General features: G+C 37.6%; 1 protein-coding gene across 1 annotated transcript in view; it reads right to left on the bottom strand.

The window, feature by feature from the left end:
• Positions 1–1355: 1355 nt before the first annotated feature.
• Positions 1356–19712, bottom strand: part of Hspa4l (heat shock protein family A (Hsp70) member 4 like) — a 47578-nt gene continuing 29221 nt past the window's right edge. Inside the window, exons 13-19 of the mRNA XM_075951055.1 lie at positions 16025–16123; positions 13571–13708; positions 10701–10826; positions 10371–10478; positions 9698–9817; positions 6116–6277; positions 1356–2595 (exon numbers count right to left, since the gene is read on the bottom strand). Of these exons, the coding sequence (XP_075807170.1) occupies positions 2407–2595; positions 6116–6277; positions 9698–9817; positions 10371–10478; positions 10701–10826; positions 13571–13708; positions 16025–16123 (942 nt within the window). The 3' untranslated portion in view covers positions 1356–2406. The remainder of the gene's footprint in view (positions 2596–6115; positions 6278–9697; positions 9818–10370; positions 10479–10700; positions 10827–13570; positions 13709–16024; positions 16124–19712) is intronic.

Here is a 19712-nt window from a genome sequence, read left to right as displayed (position 1 = left end):
CAGAGATCCACCTGCCTCTGCCTTCTGAGTCCTGGGATTAAAGGCGTGTGCCACCACTGTCTGGCAAGAGTTGGTTTTTTAAAGGAAGATAATTTGTACTTTTGGAACTAAACCATACTAAGAAACTTTTAGTTCCTACCCTTCTTTGATATTTGATGAATGGTAACATTGCTTTGGCTATTTATTCTTTAAATAATTCACCTTTATGTTTTGAAAACTCTTAGATCTAGAATTACCTAATTCAATGTATATTATAGATGAGTTCAATCTTACTGTCTACTAAGGAGAATGTATTTTCCTTTCTTTAAATTCCATAAATAGCATGGGATTTTGTTATTTTTTCTTAACATTCACATCAAATTTAAAAACTATGCAGATTATCTTTGGATGTATTTAACTTATTAAAAAAGACATTATATAATCACAAAAATATGTTACCCGACTAAAACAATGAACTACTGAAAGTGACTAGAGCAGGGTGGAGACATTGGGTGCAGGGAGAGATGCTTCTGCCCCTTCCAACAGGGTTCTGAGGAGCAGCTCCTTACTGAGGGAGTGCAAGTGTCAACCAAGAAGCAGCTATACAGTCTGTGTGGTCACACACTCCCTTCACAACCAAGAAGCAGCTATACAGTCTGTGTGGTCACACACTCCCTTCACAACCAAGAAGCAGCTATACAGTCTGTGTGGTCACACACTCCCTTCACAACCATGATTTTTTTTAAAGTGGACCTATGTATATATTCACCATACAAATGAAAAGTAACTGATAGCTACTTAAAAATGTACTTCTTCATTTATTGGATCTAATTATTTCATGTTAATAAAAGATATAGACATTTAAAATATGTTGTGACTATATGATTTTCTTAATAAAAAGGGATGATATCTTCCCCCAAAAAGCTGAATAAAAATTTCTGTAAAATGACCACCCACCCTCCTACAATCTCTTTTCAATGCAGACTACATTGTAGGAACAAAATCTCTATTAGAGAACTCATTTGAGAAATGACTATCCCTAAAGATAGTATACTCTCAGTCGTTAACTACTTAAGAAAAGTCAGTGTTGTTTAATATAAAGATTTGGGACAAGAGCCTTTGAAAACTGGAACTGAAGCCGATCTTCAGTAAACTAGCATTAGGGACACAAGGACCTATATACATCTGTCATGCTTCTTTCCCTTGAAGACTGAAGCATCATTCCAGCCTTCCCCATGGTTAAATAAACAGTTCCAAGCCTCAGGATAGAGCTGAATGGTGTGAACAAGTCTGGTGATAAACCACAGACCAGGTCCTCAATAGAGCTGAAGTACACTGCCTTTTCCCATTTAAGAAGCACCAAACCTGGAGCCAAGTTTTCAAAAGGCAATTTAACATCAGGAACTATAATTTAATCACATCGTATCATATTACACTATGTAACATTACGTATTTTACCTACTGATGTAACACAGTTAAGTTTATTACAAGCATTATTTCCTAAGACTTATGGTACAGGTATTCCTTTTTTAGGAATTTCTGCTTATTTTATAGTGTTTATCTACATTGGAACATTAAATCAGTGATAGGTATATATAATGCAATGAAGTGTGCAATTTTTCCTACCCCAGATTAAGGTATTATAAACAAAAATCAATTAAGAAAACCAACACAACTTATAAAAACTGAACTAAGCCTGTCGACAACCTAGATGCACATCCTAACAGGTCAACAGTGCTTCCTCATAACCTGAAGGTATAGGCTTAGCATTGGTGTAGTAGCAGCTGGTCTTTAGGACAAGTAAATCAACAGTTTAAACATCAATCCATTCTACTAACAAAAGCAGCAAAGGCTGGTGACATCTGAATATCAAACTGCATCGTTTCTTTCTGACTCATGTATGTGATTACAACACTGGAGTTCTTGAGGCGCGCCAGTGAGATGGACTAGTATGTCAGAACCTCTCATTTGTTTTAATATTTAAATGATAACAATACGGATACCAGGAAAAGGTCAGTGCTGGTGGCTCTAAACCACATGAAATTCAGTTTCTTTTCACAGTAACAGTGCATTCAGTTCCCTGCCTCTGCAACAAAAGAGCGATACAGTATCCCTTCCTGAACAGAGGAGCTGAGGGCTCTGCAAGTAACAGCTGGGACTAAGGTAGACGGATGCGAGTACACAGCAGTCCTGCACACTGTCACAAAGTATGTGAGGAGAGCTCAGACTGATTTGTACATCTATATTCAGCTAAAGCTTCACAGCAGCAATGGGCAACAACAGTGCACTCAATATAGACACTTTTCAAAACTACTCCAAAAAACAAATGACAAAAGTAGTTAAGAACAACTGAACATATGTTGTGTGTACCGGGCGTAAAGGATGAATGGACCCTGTAGTTATCCCACTGTTGGAATTACATGAAACTTAGTCCACGTCCATCTCTCCAGATTCTGTGTGCTGTGAGCTGCCTTTTGCTGGATCTGGGTTGGTCTCTGTACCACTCTGTCCATCCATTGGTCCATTGTGTTCACCGTTGGCTTTTGCTTTGTCTTCAGGAGCTTCTACTTTTGGTTTGGGCTTATAAATGATGGGGTTACAGAAATTATCCAGTTCCTGAAGACAGAAACAAACCATGCCAAATATTACACAAAATGCTTAAGATGTCTGACAGTACTCTAACCTTTTAAAGCTTGCAATTATTACATTTAAATAGTTCAACATATTTAACATTTATATTACTGTACTTTTTTTACTTACATATTTTGTTCTTTTAAAATAATATTTATTTATTATGTATACAATATTCTGTCTGTATGTCTGCAGGCCAGAAGAGGGCACCAGACCTCATTCCAGATGGTTGTGAGCCACCATGTGGTTGCTGGGAATTGAACTCAGGGCCTTTGGAAGGGCAGACAATGCCCTAAACCACTGAGCCATCTCTCCAGCCCCTATATTTTGTTCTTTCAGGACAGGGTTTCTCTGTATAGCTCTTGCTGTCCTGGAACTCACTCTGCAGACAGGCTGGCTTTGAACTCAGAGATCTGCTGTCTCTGCCTCCTGAGTGTTGGGATTAAAGGCATGTGCCACTTCAGCCTGGCTACTGCATGCAGTCTTTAATTCTTTATAGGTCAGATGTTTTGAGAATTATGTCAACACATTTCAAAAATTGAACTTTCTAAACATTTATATGAAAACAATTTTAATAAACAGAACCAAGTAAATGTACATAGTATATCCTTTTGAAAATAGCTGAAGGACAAAAATGCAAATGCATTTTAATTTTAAGTTTTATGCAATTGTGTTTTAAAACTGTTTAATTTTTTGAGATTGTAATTATATTTCCTCTCTCCCTTTCCTCTCCATATGCTCCTATAAAACCTCCCTGCTCTCTTTAAAATTCATGGCTTCTTTTTTGTTGTTACTGTATGCTTATATGTATATGGGCTTACGTATATATTCTTAAATATAAGCTCTTCAGTCTGCATAATGTTACTTCTGTATGTTTTCAAGACTGACCACTTGGTACTGGATAACCAACACCAGGCTTTTCCCTGGGGAAGACTCCTCTTGCTCTCAGTTTTCCTTAGTAGCCTGTAGTTCTTTGGGTAGGGTTGGAGGCTCATGGACTGTTCCCCTTTTACTTTGACATATCTGCTACTGTCATCCTGTTCAGCTCACATTTAGGCAATCATGATGGTGAGACTTTGTGGCAATTTGCTTTCAGTTTTCCTGATAGGCCAAGAAAGCAAATGCAAATAATTTTGTTTAAATGAACCCAAGGCATTTTCTCTTTCCTTGCTTTTTACAAAGAAATGAAAGATCCTTACTTCAAGTAATGAAATTGTAAAATTTCTCCAGATTCTCCTAGGGGTTGGGTTAACATCTTTTGACACAGAGTGACCCCTCAGGGAGAATGGTCTAGTTACAAGTTGCTTTTATGATCTTATTTGATTCACAGTGAAGTACTCACAAGCTTCTGGACAAAATAGAGCTAAAAACCCTTTTGTAAAACTTTAATTATATAGTACCTGCTTTTAAGAAAAAAGAGGAATGTCATATACAAAAAATCAAGGTAAATTTTACTATTAATACTTAAGTAACTACTCTTGCTCTCTCCTCTCTCTCTCTCTCTCTCTCTCTCTCTCTCTCTCTCTCTCTCTCACACACACACACACACACACACACACACACACGCACGCGTGCGCGCACACACACACACACACACACACTCACACCATGTAAACTGAGGTTCCTAGAAGAAGGCCCTGTCTACACTGAGATTCTGCAAGCTGGCTGGCTGATTAAAATGCTGTGACTGTGGAGAGTTGAAGTGTTGATCTAGAGCTAAAATTATGGGATATCTTAATTTAGGCTGGAATAACTTACCAGCACAGTTACTTTCACCATCCCCAAAGCCAACTGTGCCATCAGACAGTGTCTGAAACCTGGAATGGGATATTCCTGCTGCTATAACATCTCTGCCTTCAGCCCCCACAAATGTATTGGTCAATGCCTTGATTTATGAGTTACTTTTGTTCAGAAACTGCTGTGGGACAATGGTCTATACCCTATCATTTGTATTTTAAATAAACACTGACTGGCCAGTAGCCAGGCAGGAAGTATAGGCGGGACAACCAGACAGGAAGTAGAGGTGGGGCAATGAGAATTCTGGGAAGAGGGAAGTTTCAGTGTGCAGTCATCACTCAGACAGACAGGAAGCCAGACACAGAGTAAGCAAGATGTGTCTGCCTCGCTGAAAAATGTACCAAGCCACGTGGCTAACAGACAAGAATTGTGGGCTAATGTAAGTTATAAGAGTTAATAAGAAGCCTGAGCTAATAGGCCATTCAGTTTATAATTAATGTAGGCCTCTGTGTTTCTATGTATTTCTTTGGGACTTAATGACTTCAGGAACTGGGCAGGACAGAAACCTCAGTTATCAAGAAACTAAGTTCATAAGACCATTTCCATAATGAAATGTTACTCAGTGCAACCTGTATATGTGTTCATGGTCTGTGATCACTCATAATAAAATTATGTCCTTATTTTGAAGTGAGAGCTGTGTTTTCTGCCTACAAATGTGATCTTATTAGGGTTTTATAATAAGTTTTACTCAATATGTTGTAAAATGTTTATAAATAAAACATTTGATAGTTACATTCCATATACAGTAATAATTTCTAGAATTTTTGTAGTAATTTCTAGAATTGAGAATTTTGGCTAAGAGTTATAATGTACTCACTTCAAATGTCTACATATGTTTGTCTATTATATATTCTGACACGATGTCCAGGAAAGTTGTACACATTTAAATTGGTCAGAGGAGAGTATCCACTGCTCCACATCCTTTCAACTATAGCAGAGATTATAAACGTGATCACAGCAAATGATGCAGACAAAAACACCTGCATTCTTAGTGACTGCGTAGGCATCTTTTCGTCAGCCCCCAACCCAGTGTCTTCACTTATTGAAATTTTTATAATTTTGGTGCCATGTTTTTCATGTTTTTTTATAGCTTTTGAAATTTTTATTATTAATATTTATTAAATATCAAAGTTTATCTTAGATTACATAAACTTAAAAACAGGACGTCACAGTGGAAGATTTCACATTCCAAAGATAGACATATTGCAACAAAGATATTAGAGGTCACAAGGAATCTGGATATTTATGTTGGTCATATTGGTATATTTCATTCTGTATTACTCTTGGAACTTGAAGCCAGAAATGTCTAGCAAGTTGCAAAAATAGGTAGACACCCTCATAACCTAGAATTGTTGACGTCAGCAAAGCAAATCGTGGCTTTAAACTTCTCTTTTGTGTTCTTTTGCAAGTAGATTACTTCTCAGTGTATACTCATTAAGTTTTTAGTCCCTAAAATTATTTTAGTGTCTAAACCTATTAAAAAAGGACGTTTGAGGCAGTGATGTGGCTCAACAGGTAAGAGTGACTGCTGGACAAGCCTGGGAATCTGAGCTTTATCCTTGAAACCCATACAGAAGTGGAAGCCAAGAATCAACCTGCACAAAGTTGTCCTCTGATTTGTGAGCCATGGCACAAGTATCCACACACTTATTGTGTCCTTTAACACACACCACAAACACGTTTCTAAAAGGGAATTTTAGTTTCTTACCTTTGACCTTGCAACTATTTCTGAGACCTTTACCACAGGATCTTGAGTAAGACTTAACTTGTTTTGAGCATTCATCTTACTGTTTAGCCAGTTCATGGACTCGCTGATGTACTGCTCAACCTTTTCCATTTCAGCATGATCCAGATGCTCATATCTTTCATCCTATTACAAAAAGTAATACAATTGTAAAAGGAAAACTGAGTTTTCATAGGTAATGACTTATTGATGATTTCTTCTTAAAACGTTCAAGCTCTTATTATATGCTTCATGTATATTAATGCAAAGATGCTAACATACAAGGTAATAAAAGCTGAAAAGACTAGGATATAATATAAAATCAGGATGGACTTGCAAAGGACTCCAAAAGAGGTCAGCTTTGAAGAAGAACAATCAGTAGAGGCTCTGCACTGGGCAAGAGAAGCTAGGATAGAGTAGAATGAAAGGAGGTACAGAGGTATATAGTGAGGGAGAAAGAAAATTCTGAACATACCATAAAACCAGGTGGTACATCTTTGACAAAAAAAGACAATGAAATTCTGTTCCAAACTACACAGTTGCAGCTTCTACATCCAGGAAACCACCCGTGGTCACAGTTTACATCAGTAGCCAGCAGAGCAGAAAGAAGCAGCAACATAACAAAGCAAGAGGATTTCCTGATAAAGATTATGGATTGCATAGAAAATGCAGGATGGACAAGGAAAAAGGAGGTGTTGAGGAGAGAGAAGAGGACAATAGGAAGGGGTAAAGGAGGATCAGCTCATTACCTTTGAAAATTCCATAATGAGATCCAATACTGTATATGCTAGTTAAAATTCTTTTAAACAAAATTCTTTCACTGTATTTATTTTCCTTCAGATTTTTGAGACAGGTTCTAACCTAGCTAAACTAGCACTTGTCTTTAGAAGCCTTTGCTTCTTCAGCACTGATTAAACCCCTTGGAGATACCATTTTCAAAACTCTTAAGTTTTTCCAGTTTCCTTTGTAAGATAACAAATTACAATCTTCATATTGGACTTGGCTTCTAGGCTGCTACATTTTATTCACTTTCTTACTACCTCATGAATTAGGTTTTCCTTGCTAGCTATTTGCACTTATCAATATACATGCCTTTTTAAAAATTATCTGGAGCCTGGAGCCTTTCCCAGAACGCTCAACTCTCATCAACTCGAGGCTATCTGTAAAGTCTGAAATCTCTACTGCTACTAGTATAACTACTAGTAAACTGGTTACATCACCACCTACTACTACCATTACAACTACTACTATTATAACTACTAATAAACTCATTATATCACCACCTACTACTACCATTACAACTACTACTATTATAACTACTAATAAACTCATTACATCACCACCTACTACTACCATTACAACTACTACTATTATAACTACTAATAAACTCATTACATCACCACCTACTACTACCATTACAACTACTACTATTATAACTACTAATAAACTCATTACATCACCACCTACTACTACCATTACAACTACTACTATTATAACTACTAATAAACTCATTACATCACCACCTACTACTACCATTACAACTACTACTATTATAACTACTAGTAAACTCATTACGTCACCACCTACTGTTTCAAGTTTTCCCCATGTCAGTATATTTAAAAATGAAGCCAATTCATAATGATCTTTGGAGTATTTTGGAATGCTACATTTGTATCTTATAAACAAGATAAGTGCAAAACTCTAATCACTCTTGGTCTTTCATTATCAGGTTTGAGCTCCTATCATTTCTTGACTGTTTTATTCTAATGTCTTAGCTAGTCTACTACTAGACTCTTCACAAACTAGGTCAAGTCACATTGCTTGTATGTTCTGAAAACCCCAAGCTACCTGTATCAGAGTAAACCCCAAACTTTCACAACAGCCCAGATGAGGCCTGTGATGAGACATCTGTCCCTTCCCCAGATTTGTCGCACCAGCTTTGATGTTTCTTTTGTATGTCTCCCCCCCCCCCCGTGTGTGTGTGTTGGGGAAAAGGCTGTATTTGAAGGTCAGAGGGCAACCTACAGGAGTCAGGTCTTTTTCTTTCATTGTGTGTGACCTTAGATCACAGGACTCAGTGGCCTTAATGAAGCCATCTCTGTTTCTGTTTTCAAAAATATTTCTTCACCATCCATTCTGAGCCCTGGCTTTCCTCAATTCTTTTATGACGTATATATCTCTCATTGGTCTGCCCTTTTCTCTGACATAGCTCCTTAAAGTCCCTTACTTTCTCCATAGCCCCTTTGTTAGCACTTTATTTTCCAACTGAAGCATATGAGACCAAAAAGGCCCAGCATTTCTGTTTGCTAAAGTCCAGGACCCACAAAACATCCTGGTATATAACTAGAACTCACATGCCTAATGAAAAGTAAAGTCTTAGTTTCTTTTGGATGGTATCTTAAAGCCACCCCCAAGAAGACCACTAGGGTCAGAGAAGCACTAATCATGTCAGGAACTATACCAGATTTGAAATATGCTTGCTATTTTATCTGCCTCCTTCTTTACTTTTCTGTTATCCATATATTCTGTTTGTGAGTATGCAGGCAGACTGGGCTAGTAAATTATACATTTTCTTTTACAACACACATAAATCTTTTAAAATAAAAAATTAAGTTGTATATTGGAAAACTGTAGATACTGAGAGGTTGTATAACACTGATACCAGCTACTTCGGTTTGACTCCTGACTCCTATCATTTATGATCTGTGTAATCCAACAAGCTGTTTAAACATCCAGATCTTCTCATATGCGAATCGAGACAACAGTAGTCATCGTTCACGGGTACTAAATGTAAATACCCTGGTGAGAACTGTGTGAGACAACCCACACACAGTGCTTAAGATCTACTAAGTGCTTAAGGAATCTAAGCGACTGGGATGATGCCATGCCTGTATATGGATGCAGTGTTAAGACCAATGATCAAATCTGATGATAACAGTATGTAAGTGGGGAGCAGTAAACCTGACCCCATGGAACAACCTCAACAAGATGGCCTGTTTCTCTTGAGTTTTCTGGAACAGAGCTGTGTTTACTGGTCTGCTGCAATAGAAGAATGGCAAAGAAGAAGTGAATGGACAAAGTAAAGACTGTAAGGTATAAACCAATAATTTCCTAAACAGTCTGCTAGGCCTGACTGGTTACTTACTGTTCCATCCAAGTGGACACATGTTATATATAACCCTACCTGAAGCTTCAGAACAGAGGAGGGTTGAGAGAGATTTGGGTGTGTACAAAGAACAAAAGGAGATTATGGATGAATGACAGAAGATTAACAACAAATTAGGCAAGAAAAAACATAGTTTGGCAGTATAGAGGCGAGGAAGACTTTTTTCTTATAAGAAACACAAACATGAAAACAAAGGGTTTTGTCACTGCATTAACTTAAAGCATGGCTTCAGGGAAATCTAAGAGGTGAAAGCCTCAGATTTTAAATGGCTTGGAGTCCTCTACTAGTAATTCCTCATTAAAAAACTCTTGGTTTAGGTGTGTTCAGTCTCTTGAGAAGCTGCACTCTGGGGCTGAGGGATTCTCCACACGTCCTCCGCAGCTGCCCTCACACCCCAGTACCTTGTTTCTGTGTGCTTCTATTACTTTCAAGGCAAGTTGAATCTTTTTTCCCAAGTCATTTAAAGCTTTCGGTCTCTCCTCATGTTCCACATACTTCATTTGAATGGGCTCGCCATACTTCTATTAACAAGAAACATTTAAAGAGAGTGAATAATTATAACAGGATACATTTATTTCTCCCTTAGAGGATGATAAATAGACAAAGAAGATAGATAGATAAAAATAAGACTTTTCTATTTTCCCACAAAAAATGTATTTCAGTGGCCCTTATCCTACTTTATAATACTGATTTTATCTAAAAAAATTCACTCATGGTTACCTCTTGACTCTTTTCAAAACCCAAAAACCTAATCCAAACTGTCAATCTTTTCAAAGCAAGGTGCTAAAACTTTTAAAACCATTTGAAAAAGAAAACAAAGACTATTTGGAATTTGCAAATTTAAAACTTGGTTTCAAATTTTATTTTTGAGACGGGGTCTTTCTGTGTAGCTCTGGCTGTCTTGGAAATCCCTATGTAGACCAGGCTGGCCTCAAACACACAGAGTCCCACCAGTTTCTGCCTTCCAAATGCTGAGATTAAAAGCAAGGTGAACCAAACTGAATACCAGTGCTTTTGCATCATAATTTTTATAAAACATTAATATTCACCTACTACTTAAAACAATTTACTAACCTTTAGCTCCTGAAGCTTATCCACATAAACTTGTTTAGGTTGGTCTTCTCCTTCTTCATAAAGCCAATTTTCTGTGTCTTCCAATATTGTGGACAGTTTGTTCATGTCCTAGTCATACATTTAAGAGACACTAATTAAAATGTCTTGGATATAGAGGTCAATACCAGATTCTTCCGACCTTATTCTTAAAAAAATGTTTTTCACTATCCTCCAACTTAAAAAAAAGAGCCATCAAGAAAAATTGACAATAACAAATTTGATATACTTTTAAACATAATTCTTATGAAGATTTTGAAATAAACATTCAAGTTCTTACAGCTTCAGACTTACTTCTGGAGTGATGAACTTTTCGTAGACGGAGCCCAGTTTGTCTCTGAAATCATAGACGTATTCTTCCACAGCATTTTTAGCATCATTTCTTTCTTTCTCTAACTTATCCTGCATTATCATCTTCCCCTAGTCAAAAAGTTTCAGATTGTCATAAAAATATGCATTAGAGAACTGTTAGTTAAAACTATGACACCACTTCATACCTTGTAAGAGGAGCATATTACAACAACAGGTAAGGATCTTAGGACTGTAGGGACTATAGAGAAACTGAACTGGTGGAAAAAACACTCTACAACTGTGGACCACAGGAACAGTGTGAAGGTTCCTCAAAAATAAAAAAAATATATATATATATACCAGTTGTAGTGACATATGCCTTTAATTCCAGCACTTGGGAGGCAAAGCGAAGCAGATCTCTGAGTCTGAGGCCAGAAAGTTCCCTACTCCTGAGTATATACCCAAATGAATGGAAATTAGACACTTCATAGATATCTGTATGCTAGCATTTAGTGAGCCATTATTAATTATCACAAGAAGTATAAATGGAAACACCCATTAACTGATGAATGGATAAATGATATGTGTACACATACAACAGAACGATGAGGCTTAGAAAGGAAGTTCTATATATATGTGAACCCCAAGATCATGCCTAGTAAAACAATCTAGGCAGAAATGGACAAGTATTATCTGCTTCAATTTATGAGAGCTGTCTAAACAAGGCAGATTCTTTTTTTTTTTCTGAGACAAAGTTTCTCTGTAGCTTTTTTGGAGCCTGTCCTGGAACTAGATCTTGTAAACCAGGCTGGCCTCAAATTCACAGAGATCTGTCTGTCTCTGCCTCCCAGCACGCACCACCCGGCAACAAGGCAGATTCTTAGGAGACAGGAAATAGAAGAGTGTTCAATGAGAACTGGAAGGAAGGAAGGAGTAGAAAGTTTGAATTCCTTGCTACAACATTTCCATTTGGGACAATTGAAAGCTTTGGAAATAGTTGTGATGGTTGTATAATACCAAATGTGATAGTTATTAACACTGTATACTTGAAAAAAGATGTCAAATTTTAAACTACAAGTATTTAAAAAGTAATAATATATCCTCTAACCACTGACTTGTATGCTTTGAGTGAATGTATTCTATGGTATGTGACTTACACCTCAGTAACAGCATTTGAACACATTTATACATGTTTCAATTCCAGCATCCCCATTTACTAGCTGGGGACAGCAAAAGTCATCTCCTCTGTGTACATGTTACATTGGTACCCTAAGTGACTAATTCCACATGGCTGTGAGTAAGACCTATCACATGCAGTATCTTCCTCCACACGTGATGCACTACCATTGGTCAGGGATAGATTAACAGTGGTTGTGATGCTGAGCTTTGGAAACTGATGACCTAAATCCAAATATGAATGTTATTGTCTGACTGGGGTAGCATATTGCACACAGACTTCAGTTTTCTTGTCTGTAAGCTAAGCCCTTAACAGGACCTACAGGTTATGCTTGTTTTGAGAACCTAAAAGATGTTAGCAAGAACTATTATGACCAAAACCAAGGAAAGAATGCAATTATAATTCTTGAACAAAATTTTCACTTAAAAGCACCTGGTTTTCTAAACACAAGGATTCCTTGACAAGCTGTAATACAATGACCTAGATTTAGAAAGAGACATTTAAAAAAATTAATGAAAGTCTCATTTTGTACATAAACCTACTATGGTTTCCTAAAGTAGTTCCTTTGGAAAAATTAGACTATAAACATATACAGTCTGAGTATTATATGAGTTCTTCAGGAATTACTATGCATGAATAGATCCTTGTTAATAAATAGGTATTATGCATTGGTACTTTAAAAAAGAAGCCTTATAAAAATCAAAATCTCTTCATGTAATGATGGACAGTAAACAGTTGAAAGCAACATGCTTCAAACACTGACCTAATGTCTATAGATATTAGGAACCACCATTTCAGTATAAAATTAGAGGGCAAATACAATCACTTCATACAATTACTGCTAAAGAAAAAATTCACTTCCAAGAGTCTGGAACTCTAAATGAAAATAGACAAGGGCGGGCTGGAGAGATGGCTCAGTGGTTAAGAGCATTGCCTGCTCTTCCAAAGGTCCTGAGTTCAATTCCCAGCAACCACATGGTGGCTCACAACCATCTGTAATGAGATCTGGCGCCCTCTTCTGGTCTGTAGGCATACAGACAGAACATTGTATACTAAATAAATAAATATTTAAAAAAAAAAGAAAATAGACAAGGGCATGTAAGAAAATGTTAAAAAGGACAACTGTTTACAAATCATTAATCAACACTCTGAACACATTTAAGAGGGGTTTGCTAGGCCAGTGGTGATGCTACATGCCTGTGATCTCAAAACTCAGAAGGTCGAGGAAGATTCAGGTCCGCCTAGGCTATACAGAAAGATCCTTCCTCAACACCTCTTTAAAATGAAACACAAAGAATCCAAACCAAGCCAAAACAAAAAGTGGGATGTTTCTATTTTATGATTGTTAGAGAATAAAGGAGGGACTAGGTGGTGCAAATGTTTATAATCCCAGCGCGGAGGAGGTAGAGGCAGGAGGGCCAGGACTTGAGGTTATCCTTAATTACATGATGAATCCGAGGCTACAGGAACCCCAATTTTTAAAAGGGGTGGTGGTGGTTATGAAATCAGTCTCAGAAAGGTTTTTCTCTATAATAGATACAGGTTTTCATATAATTAAGATGAAAGTACTATGTACAAATACAGTTTATTAGTTTGATAATGTTATAATTCCTTACTGCTGAGCTTTCAACTTCTGACTTCAATATAGTATCAGAATGTATTAGCAATTATTCAACAGCAACTCCAACTTATATACCTCATTTTCAATGTAGCTATTGAGAAGATCTTGGGTCAGTTGTCTGTACAGGCTACTCTGGATGGGTAGATCAATACTCTTGACTTTGCCTTTTTTAATAGTTTGATTTATGCGGTCTTGCTTGTCTGAAGAAAGTGACTAGAAAAGAAAACAAAATCAAAAGTGAATTTTTCTAAAACCAACAAATTTTAGAATTGAAACAAAAAGAGTAAAGCCAAACATAAAAACTAATACTGATAACCTTTTTATTCTGGTTAATTCTAAATCCTTTCTACATTTGGAATACGGACTTGGAAATTCAAAGCTGTAATGAACAACCACTTCACATACAATACTATGGTTATAATTCATGACAAAGGAAACAAATAAGGTAAGAGTATGGAGAAATTGGAACATTTCTTATAAACTGTTGGTGGCATTATAAACTTTACAGTAATTGTTGCCAGATTTTAAAATAGCCGAACCATTGAAATGGTTTATGGGTTACTTGCTGCTAAGCCTGACAACCTGAATACGATCCCTAGGACCCACATGCAAGTTGTTCTTTGACTTCAACACAGGAGCTGTGGCATATATGTACACATACGCACACAAAGTTAGCCAGGAGGTTCTTCAAATGTTAAAACACTTAAATACTATTATGATTAGCAATTCCAATGCTAAGTAAGTGTTCAAGAAAATGAAAATATACAGAGAAAAGTCATCAAAAGTAACATTCTTAACAGGAAAACTATGTTGGAAATGTTTATCACTAGTAAACAGGAAATCAGAATGTGGAATGCAGTGATACAATGCATTAATAGACCATAACTGGAAATGGAATAATAACTCATCACTAAGCGGAACTTTGAAGCCATGCTTAATGTAAGAGGCAGCTTTAAGAGTCTTTATCTAAAATTTCCAAAACGGGCAAGTCTGTAGAGACGAAGTTGGTTAATGGTTGCCAATGTCTGGAAAGGGGAGAATGTAGAGAAAGGGAGAGTTGTAGCTCATGAGTACATGACTGTTTTAGGGCAAAAAAAAATCTCTAAAATTGTGATGATGCAAGTGTGAGAACCCACTACTAACCTGTGCACTAAATGGGAGAACTGTGTGATGTACCAGGTATACTTCAAACTCAATTCTGAGTAAAATGAGAATGTTAGAAAACAGGTTTCAGGTTTTGAATAATTTTATAATCTAGAATTTAAAACCTCTAAGGAAAAGAATCATACAGCTATGCTATGACATAAATTAATCAGTTGTTATTATTATTTATTATTATTATTGTTTTGAGACAAGGTTTCTCTGTTTAACAGCCCTAGTTGTCCTGGAACTAGCTCTTGTAGACCAGGCTTGCCTCAAACTCACAGAGATCTGCCTGCTTCTGTCTCCCAAGTGCTAGGATTAAAGGCATGTGCCCAGCTTCAAATTATTATTTTTTAAAATTGCATTTTTATCATTTTTAATTATGAATATACATGTGTATCTGTGTGTAGGTTTGTGCATGTAAGTGCAGGTACCTGCAATGGAAGGAAGAGGACATTGGGCCCATGCAGATTTGCAGGCCATTGTGAGTCACTGAACATGGCTCTGGAAGTACAGTAAGCACTCTTAACCAATGAACTATCTCCCCAGCCCTATTATCTTATTCAGAGACTTGAATGAAGGTAGGGAGGCCTAAGAAGTCAATGGGATCTGATGCCCTGAGGACAAGAGACATGGAAAGTGATAAGATGTAAGCTCATCAGCCCATCACCTCCCTGCTACCACCAACCACCACAGCTGGCTCAGATACTCACATTAAAATAATTTTAGCTGAGTATGGCGGCACATGTCATTAATTCCAGCACTCTAGAAAACAGAGGTGGAGGTGGAGGCAGAGGCAGGCAGATCTCTGAGTCTAAGGCCAGCCTGCTCAGTCTACACAATGAATTCCAGGTTGGCTAGGGAATGGGGAGACATTGTCTTCTACTCCCCAAAGAATTTTTAATTACGACGTGACCAAAATTCAATGCAGAACATTATACACTTAAATTCATTTGGAATTATTCCATTTCTCCAAGACTATGTAATTTCTAGTGAAAAGAAATGTCATTAAAACATTTTCCCTGTCAAAAGATAATTTTACTTATGTTTCTATATTTTAAAAGCTTTTAAGTACAACTCTGAAAGGTAGGTATTTTGGTAGTAAACTTCCTATGCTTCTCCATAGCGCTGCAGTTTGAACTACGCATGCACTAAACAGACCAGCTAGGCCCCTCATCTCATCTCATATCATCCGGGTATGATAGGTTCTGCAGGCCTGTGACTCAACTCTTGGGAGGCTGCAGAGGGAGGGAGCACCATAAGTGTGAGACAGTTCTGCACTACACAGGAGGAGACCTTGTCTAAAACAGACACACCCAGACAAGCAGACACAAAATCCAAACCTGACAAAAGCTCCAAACACAATCACAGAGCAGGAAAGCAAACCTTTGTCTTGGCTCCAGTGTGGTCAATCTCCTCTTCTGGGGTGTGCTCAGCATGGCATTTTTGATGACCTCCTTCTTCTTGGTCAACCTGCATTTTGTCCTGGCAAAATATATAACGGATGGAACAATCCTTTTCTAGTGAAAAGCACAGCCTTACTCCTGTGTTGAGATGTGGGTGCATACCTAAGCAGCTCCCTTTTCAAATGATACTAACAACGAACAGTTAACGCCTATAAATGAAAAGGTCAGCTTGAAGATTCTCATTCACTTTTTTGACCAAAAAATTTGTAAAGAATACAGACAACTATTCTCAAACCAGTAAGTCAGGATTCATAAAATTAAGCTTTAAAACAACTTGACATTAAAATATTACAGAGATGATCTTAGTTCGATGGAAATGCAGTAAAAAGATGAGCCTCAATCACACAATTCAGTTACATATTTCTAATTTTTTATTGAAAACTATTTTTATACAGTTTCCCCTACCTCATCTCCTCCCAGATCTCCCCTCCACCTTCCTACACTTCTAACTCCATGCCCTCCTTATGTTACCATTTTTAAATGTAGAAAATACCAACATTAACCAAAACTTAGATGTCTCTGAAGCACTCAGATATTAACCATCAAATGGGCTGTCCACTTGGCAAGCAATCCTAAACAAGATATATTGTTTACTCTTTCTCATCACACTCCCCACCATCCTCTTGAAAGAAGCAGCTAACAATGTAGGAATCATTGTATGTTTTGCTGTATCTGGACTTGAGTGAATATGTACTTCACAGTTAGCTTTCTTGAATAAATAAATGCATAGTTTTGTCAAAGAGAAAAACAGGCTAAATTATTATCTCTCTGCCTCTGGGAGTTTGACCCGGGGGCTTTGTTCATGCTCACTGGACAAGAGCTCCACCTCTGAGCTATAGCCCCAGTCCTCAGGATTTTATATTCCAATTCTTCCCTTATAACTCTACAACCTCCCACATCATGACAAGAGGTAAGAAATGCAGAGTTGTGGTCACAGAGAAGCATAATGTAAATATTAAAATAAACATAGTAAAGAAAAAAATGTTGTTGGTGCTCTGTGCCTACTAGTTGGGGATCAAGATGAGATCTCAGCTGTCAATGCCACCATGCCTTTGCTCTGCTACCATGGACGCTAACCCTCTAAATCTGTAAGCCCAACTAAATGCTTTCTTTATTAAAACAAAGAAAAGAAAAAAAGAATGTGGTAGAGTGATTGCTTAGGGTTTTATATCCTGCAAAGCTAAATAATTTAGTAAGCAAAATTAAAATAATTATAAATTGCTTTCAAGTAAATGATCACAATGCTGTACCAGAATTTTTATCTTAAAAAAAGAACTTTTCATTATTATGATGTTAATTTATTAAAAGTTATTTTTTTTGGTGTGTGGATAATTTGACATTTCCTTTACCTTAATTTAATTAACAAAATGCTACATGGAGACAGTCCTGCCCAGACACTGAAGAAGCAGGATGTGACCTGCCCCGCTAAAAAAGGTACTGAGTCATGTAATTAGCATAGATAAGAATTATGGGTTAGCCGGGCTGTGGTGGTGCACGCCTTTAATCCCAGCACTCGGGAGGCCGAGGCAGGGGGATCTCTGGGAGTTTGAGGCCAGCCTGGTCTACAAGAGCTAGTTCCAGGACAGGCACCAAAGCTACAGAGAAACCCTGTCTCAAAAAACAAAACCAAAAACAAACAAACAAAAAAAACCAAAAAAAGTATAATGGGTTAATATAAGTTATAAGAACTAATATGAAGCCTGAGCTAATGGGCCAATCAGTTTATCATAAATATAGACCTCTGTGTAATTTCTTTAGGGCTTACCGGCGGTTGGAACTGGGCAGGACAGAAATCCCAACAAGCAGGCCCACATGTTATAAATGGCACCCATGTGGACAACTGCATCCACATAAAAACTGAGAGAGCTTGGAAAGTAATTCTAGACAGAAAAGAATAAAGCATGGCTTCTTGGTAGTAGCAATTTCTAGGGTCTGCTCTGTTTGCTAGAGGAAAGTGCTCTCATTTAAGAGAGGCTTCCTGACTGAGTTTTAGCTGCAAAATCCTGCAGCTCTTTAAGAAGTCCTGCCATGAAACACTTAAATGGTGTGGATAAAAGCTGACTGCATGCTTTTTGGTTTTCAGCTGTAGCAGGAAAAAAGCTGCATCATTTTGAAATGCTGGCTTTCTGGGCCATTCTGCCAGTGCAAACTCTGACTCTTTCAGGCAGGCAGTCTGACTACGGAGCATTTGAGTGTGGTTTGTGAGCACACTGCTGCAGCTTGCTTGCTGGCAGGGACCTTGAAATGACAGAGTTGTGGCAATAAATGTGGCTACAGCCAGTACCTCTGCCATGAGGCTGAAATTTCAGAAAGCTAAGTAATGGGCTGAATTCAGCCTTCAAAGCCACAGCTTTAATCCTCTCCATATTGCTTAGCAAATTAAAGACTCCTGTGATCATAAAAAGAGAGAGATATACAGTAAAGAGAGATTCAAAGACAAAGAAAACCTCTAAATGGTTTACATTGTGTTAAAAATATATGCAAGCTTGGGAGAGTAAAGAAAGAGGTTAAAGTCCTCAAAATAAAAAAGAAAGAGGTGGTACACGCCTTTAGTCCCAACACTTGGTAGACAGAGGCAGACAAACCTCTGTGAGTTCAAGGCATGGTGGCACACGTCCTTAATCCCAATGCTTGGGAGGTAGATAGACCTCTGTGAATTCAAGGTGTGGTGGTGCACACCTTTAATCCTAGCACTTGGGGGGCAGATGCAGGTGGATCTCTGTGAGTTCAAGAACAGCCTGGTCTACAGAGGGAGTTCCAGGACAGCCAAAGATATACAGAGAACTTGTCTCAAAAAGTAAAAGTAAAGATAAAAGAAATAGAGGTTAAAGTAAAATCACACAAAGATGAAAAATACATAGAGAATCTGGATACTGTATGTTATTATGCTTTCTTTGAATTGTTTGAATGCTGAGGAAAGAGCAACAGCTGCTAAAAGATATTTACTTATAAATGCTACTGAATTAATCCAAGATAGGTATTTTGAAAATACCTTGACTTCCAAATTGAAGTCAAAAGGTATGTCACTTTGGAAAAGAGATTTTGCTTTTGTTTTCACAGGAAATGAGAGGCTATGGCTTCATTCTGAGTTAATAATAATCAAGTTTGATCAAGGAAAATCACCCAAGAAATATCTGGTAGGAACAGATGGTCCAGATGTCAGAGTTCTACATCCAGAACATAACAGGTTCAAGACTGCTGCCTGAGAGGATAAAGACTCACAGGATACTCCAGTCAGGACTTGATCATAATTCAAAATTTTCTTTAGGTCCCCATAAGATTATTAGCACCCCCAACCAGCAGGAAGTAGCCTGGAATACTACGCCCACATCCCCCAAAAATGGACTATTTTCCTTTGTTAAAAAAAAAAAGAGGGAGAAGTGGTGTGGGACAATTCTATATTCTGTCAATTATGTTTTAAACAAACACTGATTGGCCAGTAGCCAGGCAGGAAGTATGGGTGGGACAACCAGACAGGAAGTACAGGCGGGTTAATGAGATCATAAGAATTCTGGGAAGGAGGAAGCCCATTCCTCTGCAGTCCTGCCCAGACACTAAAGATGCAGAATGTGACCTACCCCGCTGAAAAAGGTACCAAGCCATGTGGC

The sequence above is a fragment of the Microtus pennsylvanicus genome, chromosome 16 (assembly GCF_037038515.1).
Source record: "Microtus pennsylvanicus isolate mMicPen1 chromosome 16, mMicPen1.hap1, whole genome shotgun sequence".
Lineage (NCBI taxonomy): Eukaryota > Metazoa > Chordata > Mammalia > Rodentia > Cricetidae > Microtus > Microtus pennsylvanicus.
Note: the sequence above shows the minus strand (reverse complement) of the source record. Positions and strands in the feature narration are given on the sequence as shown.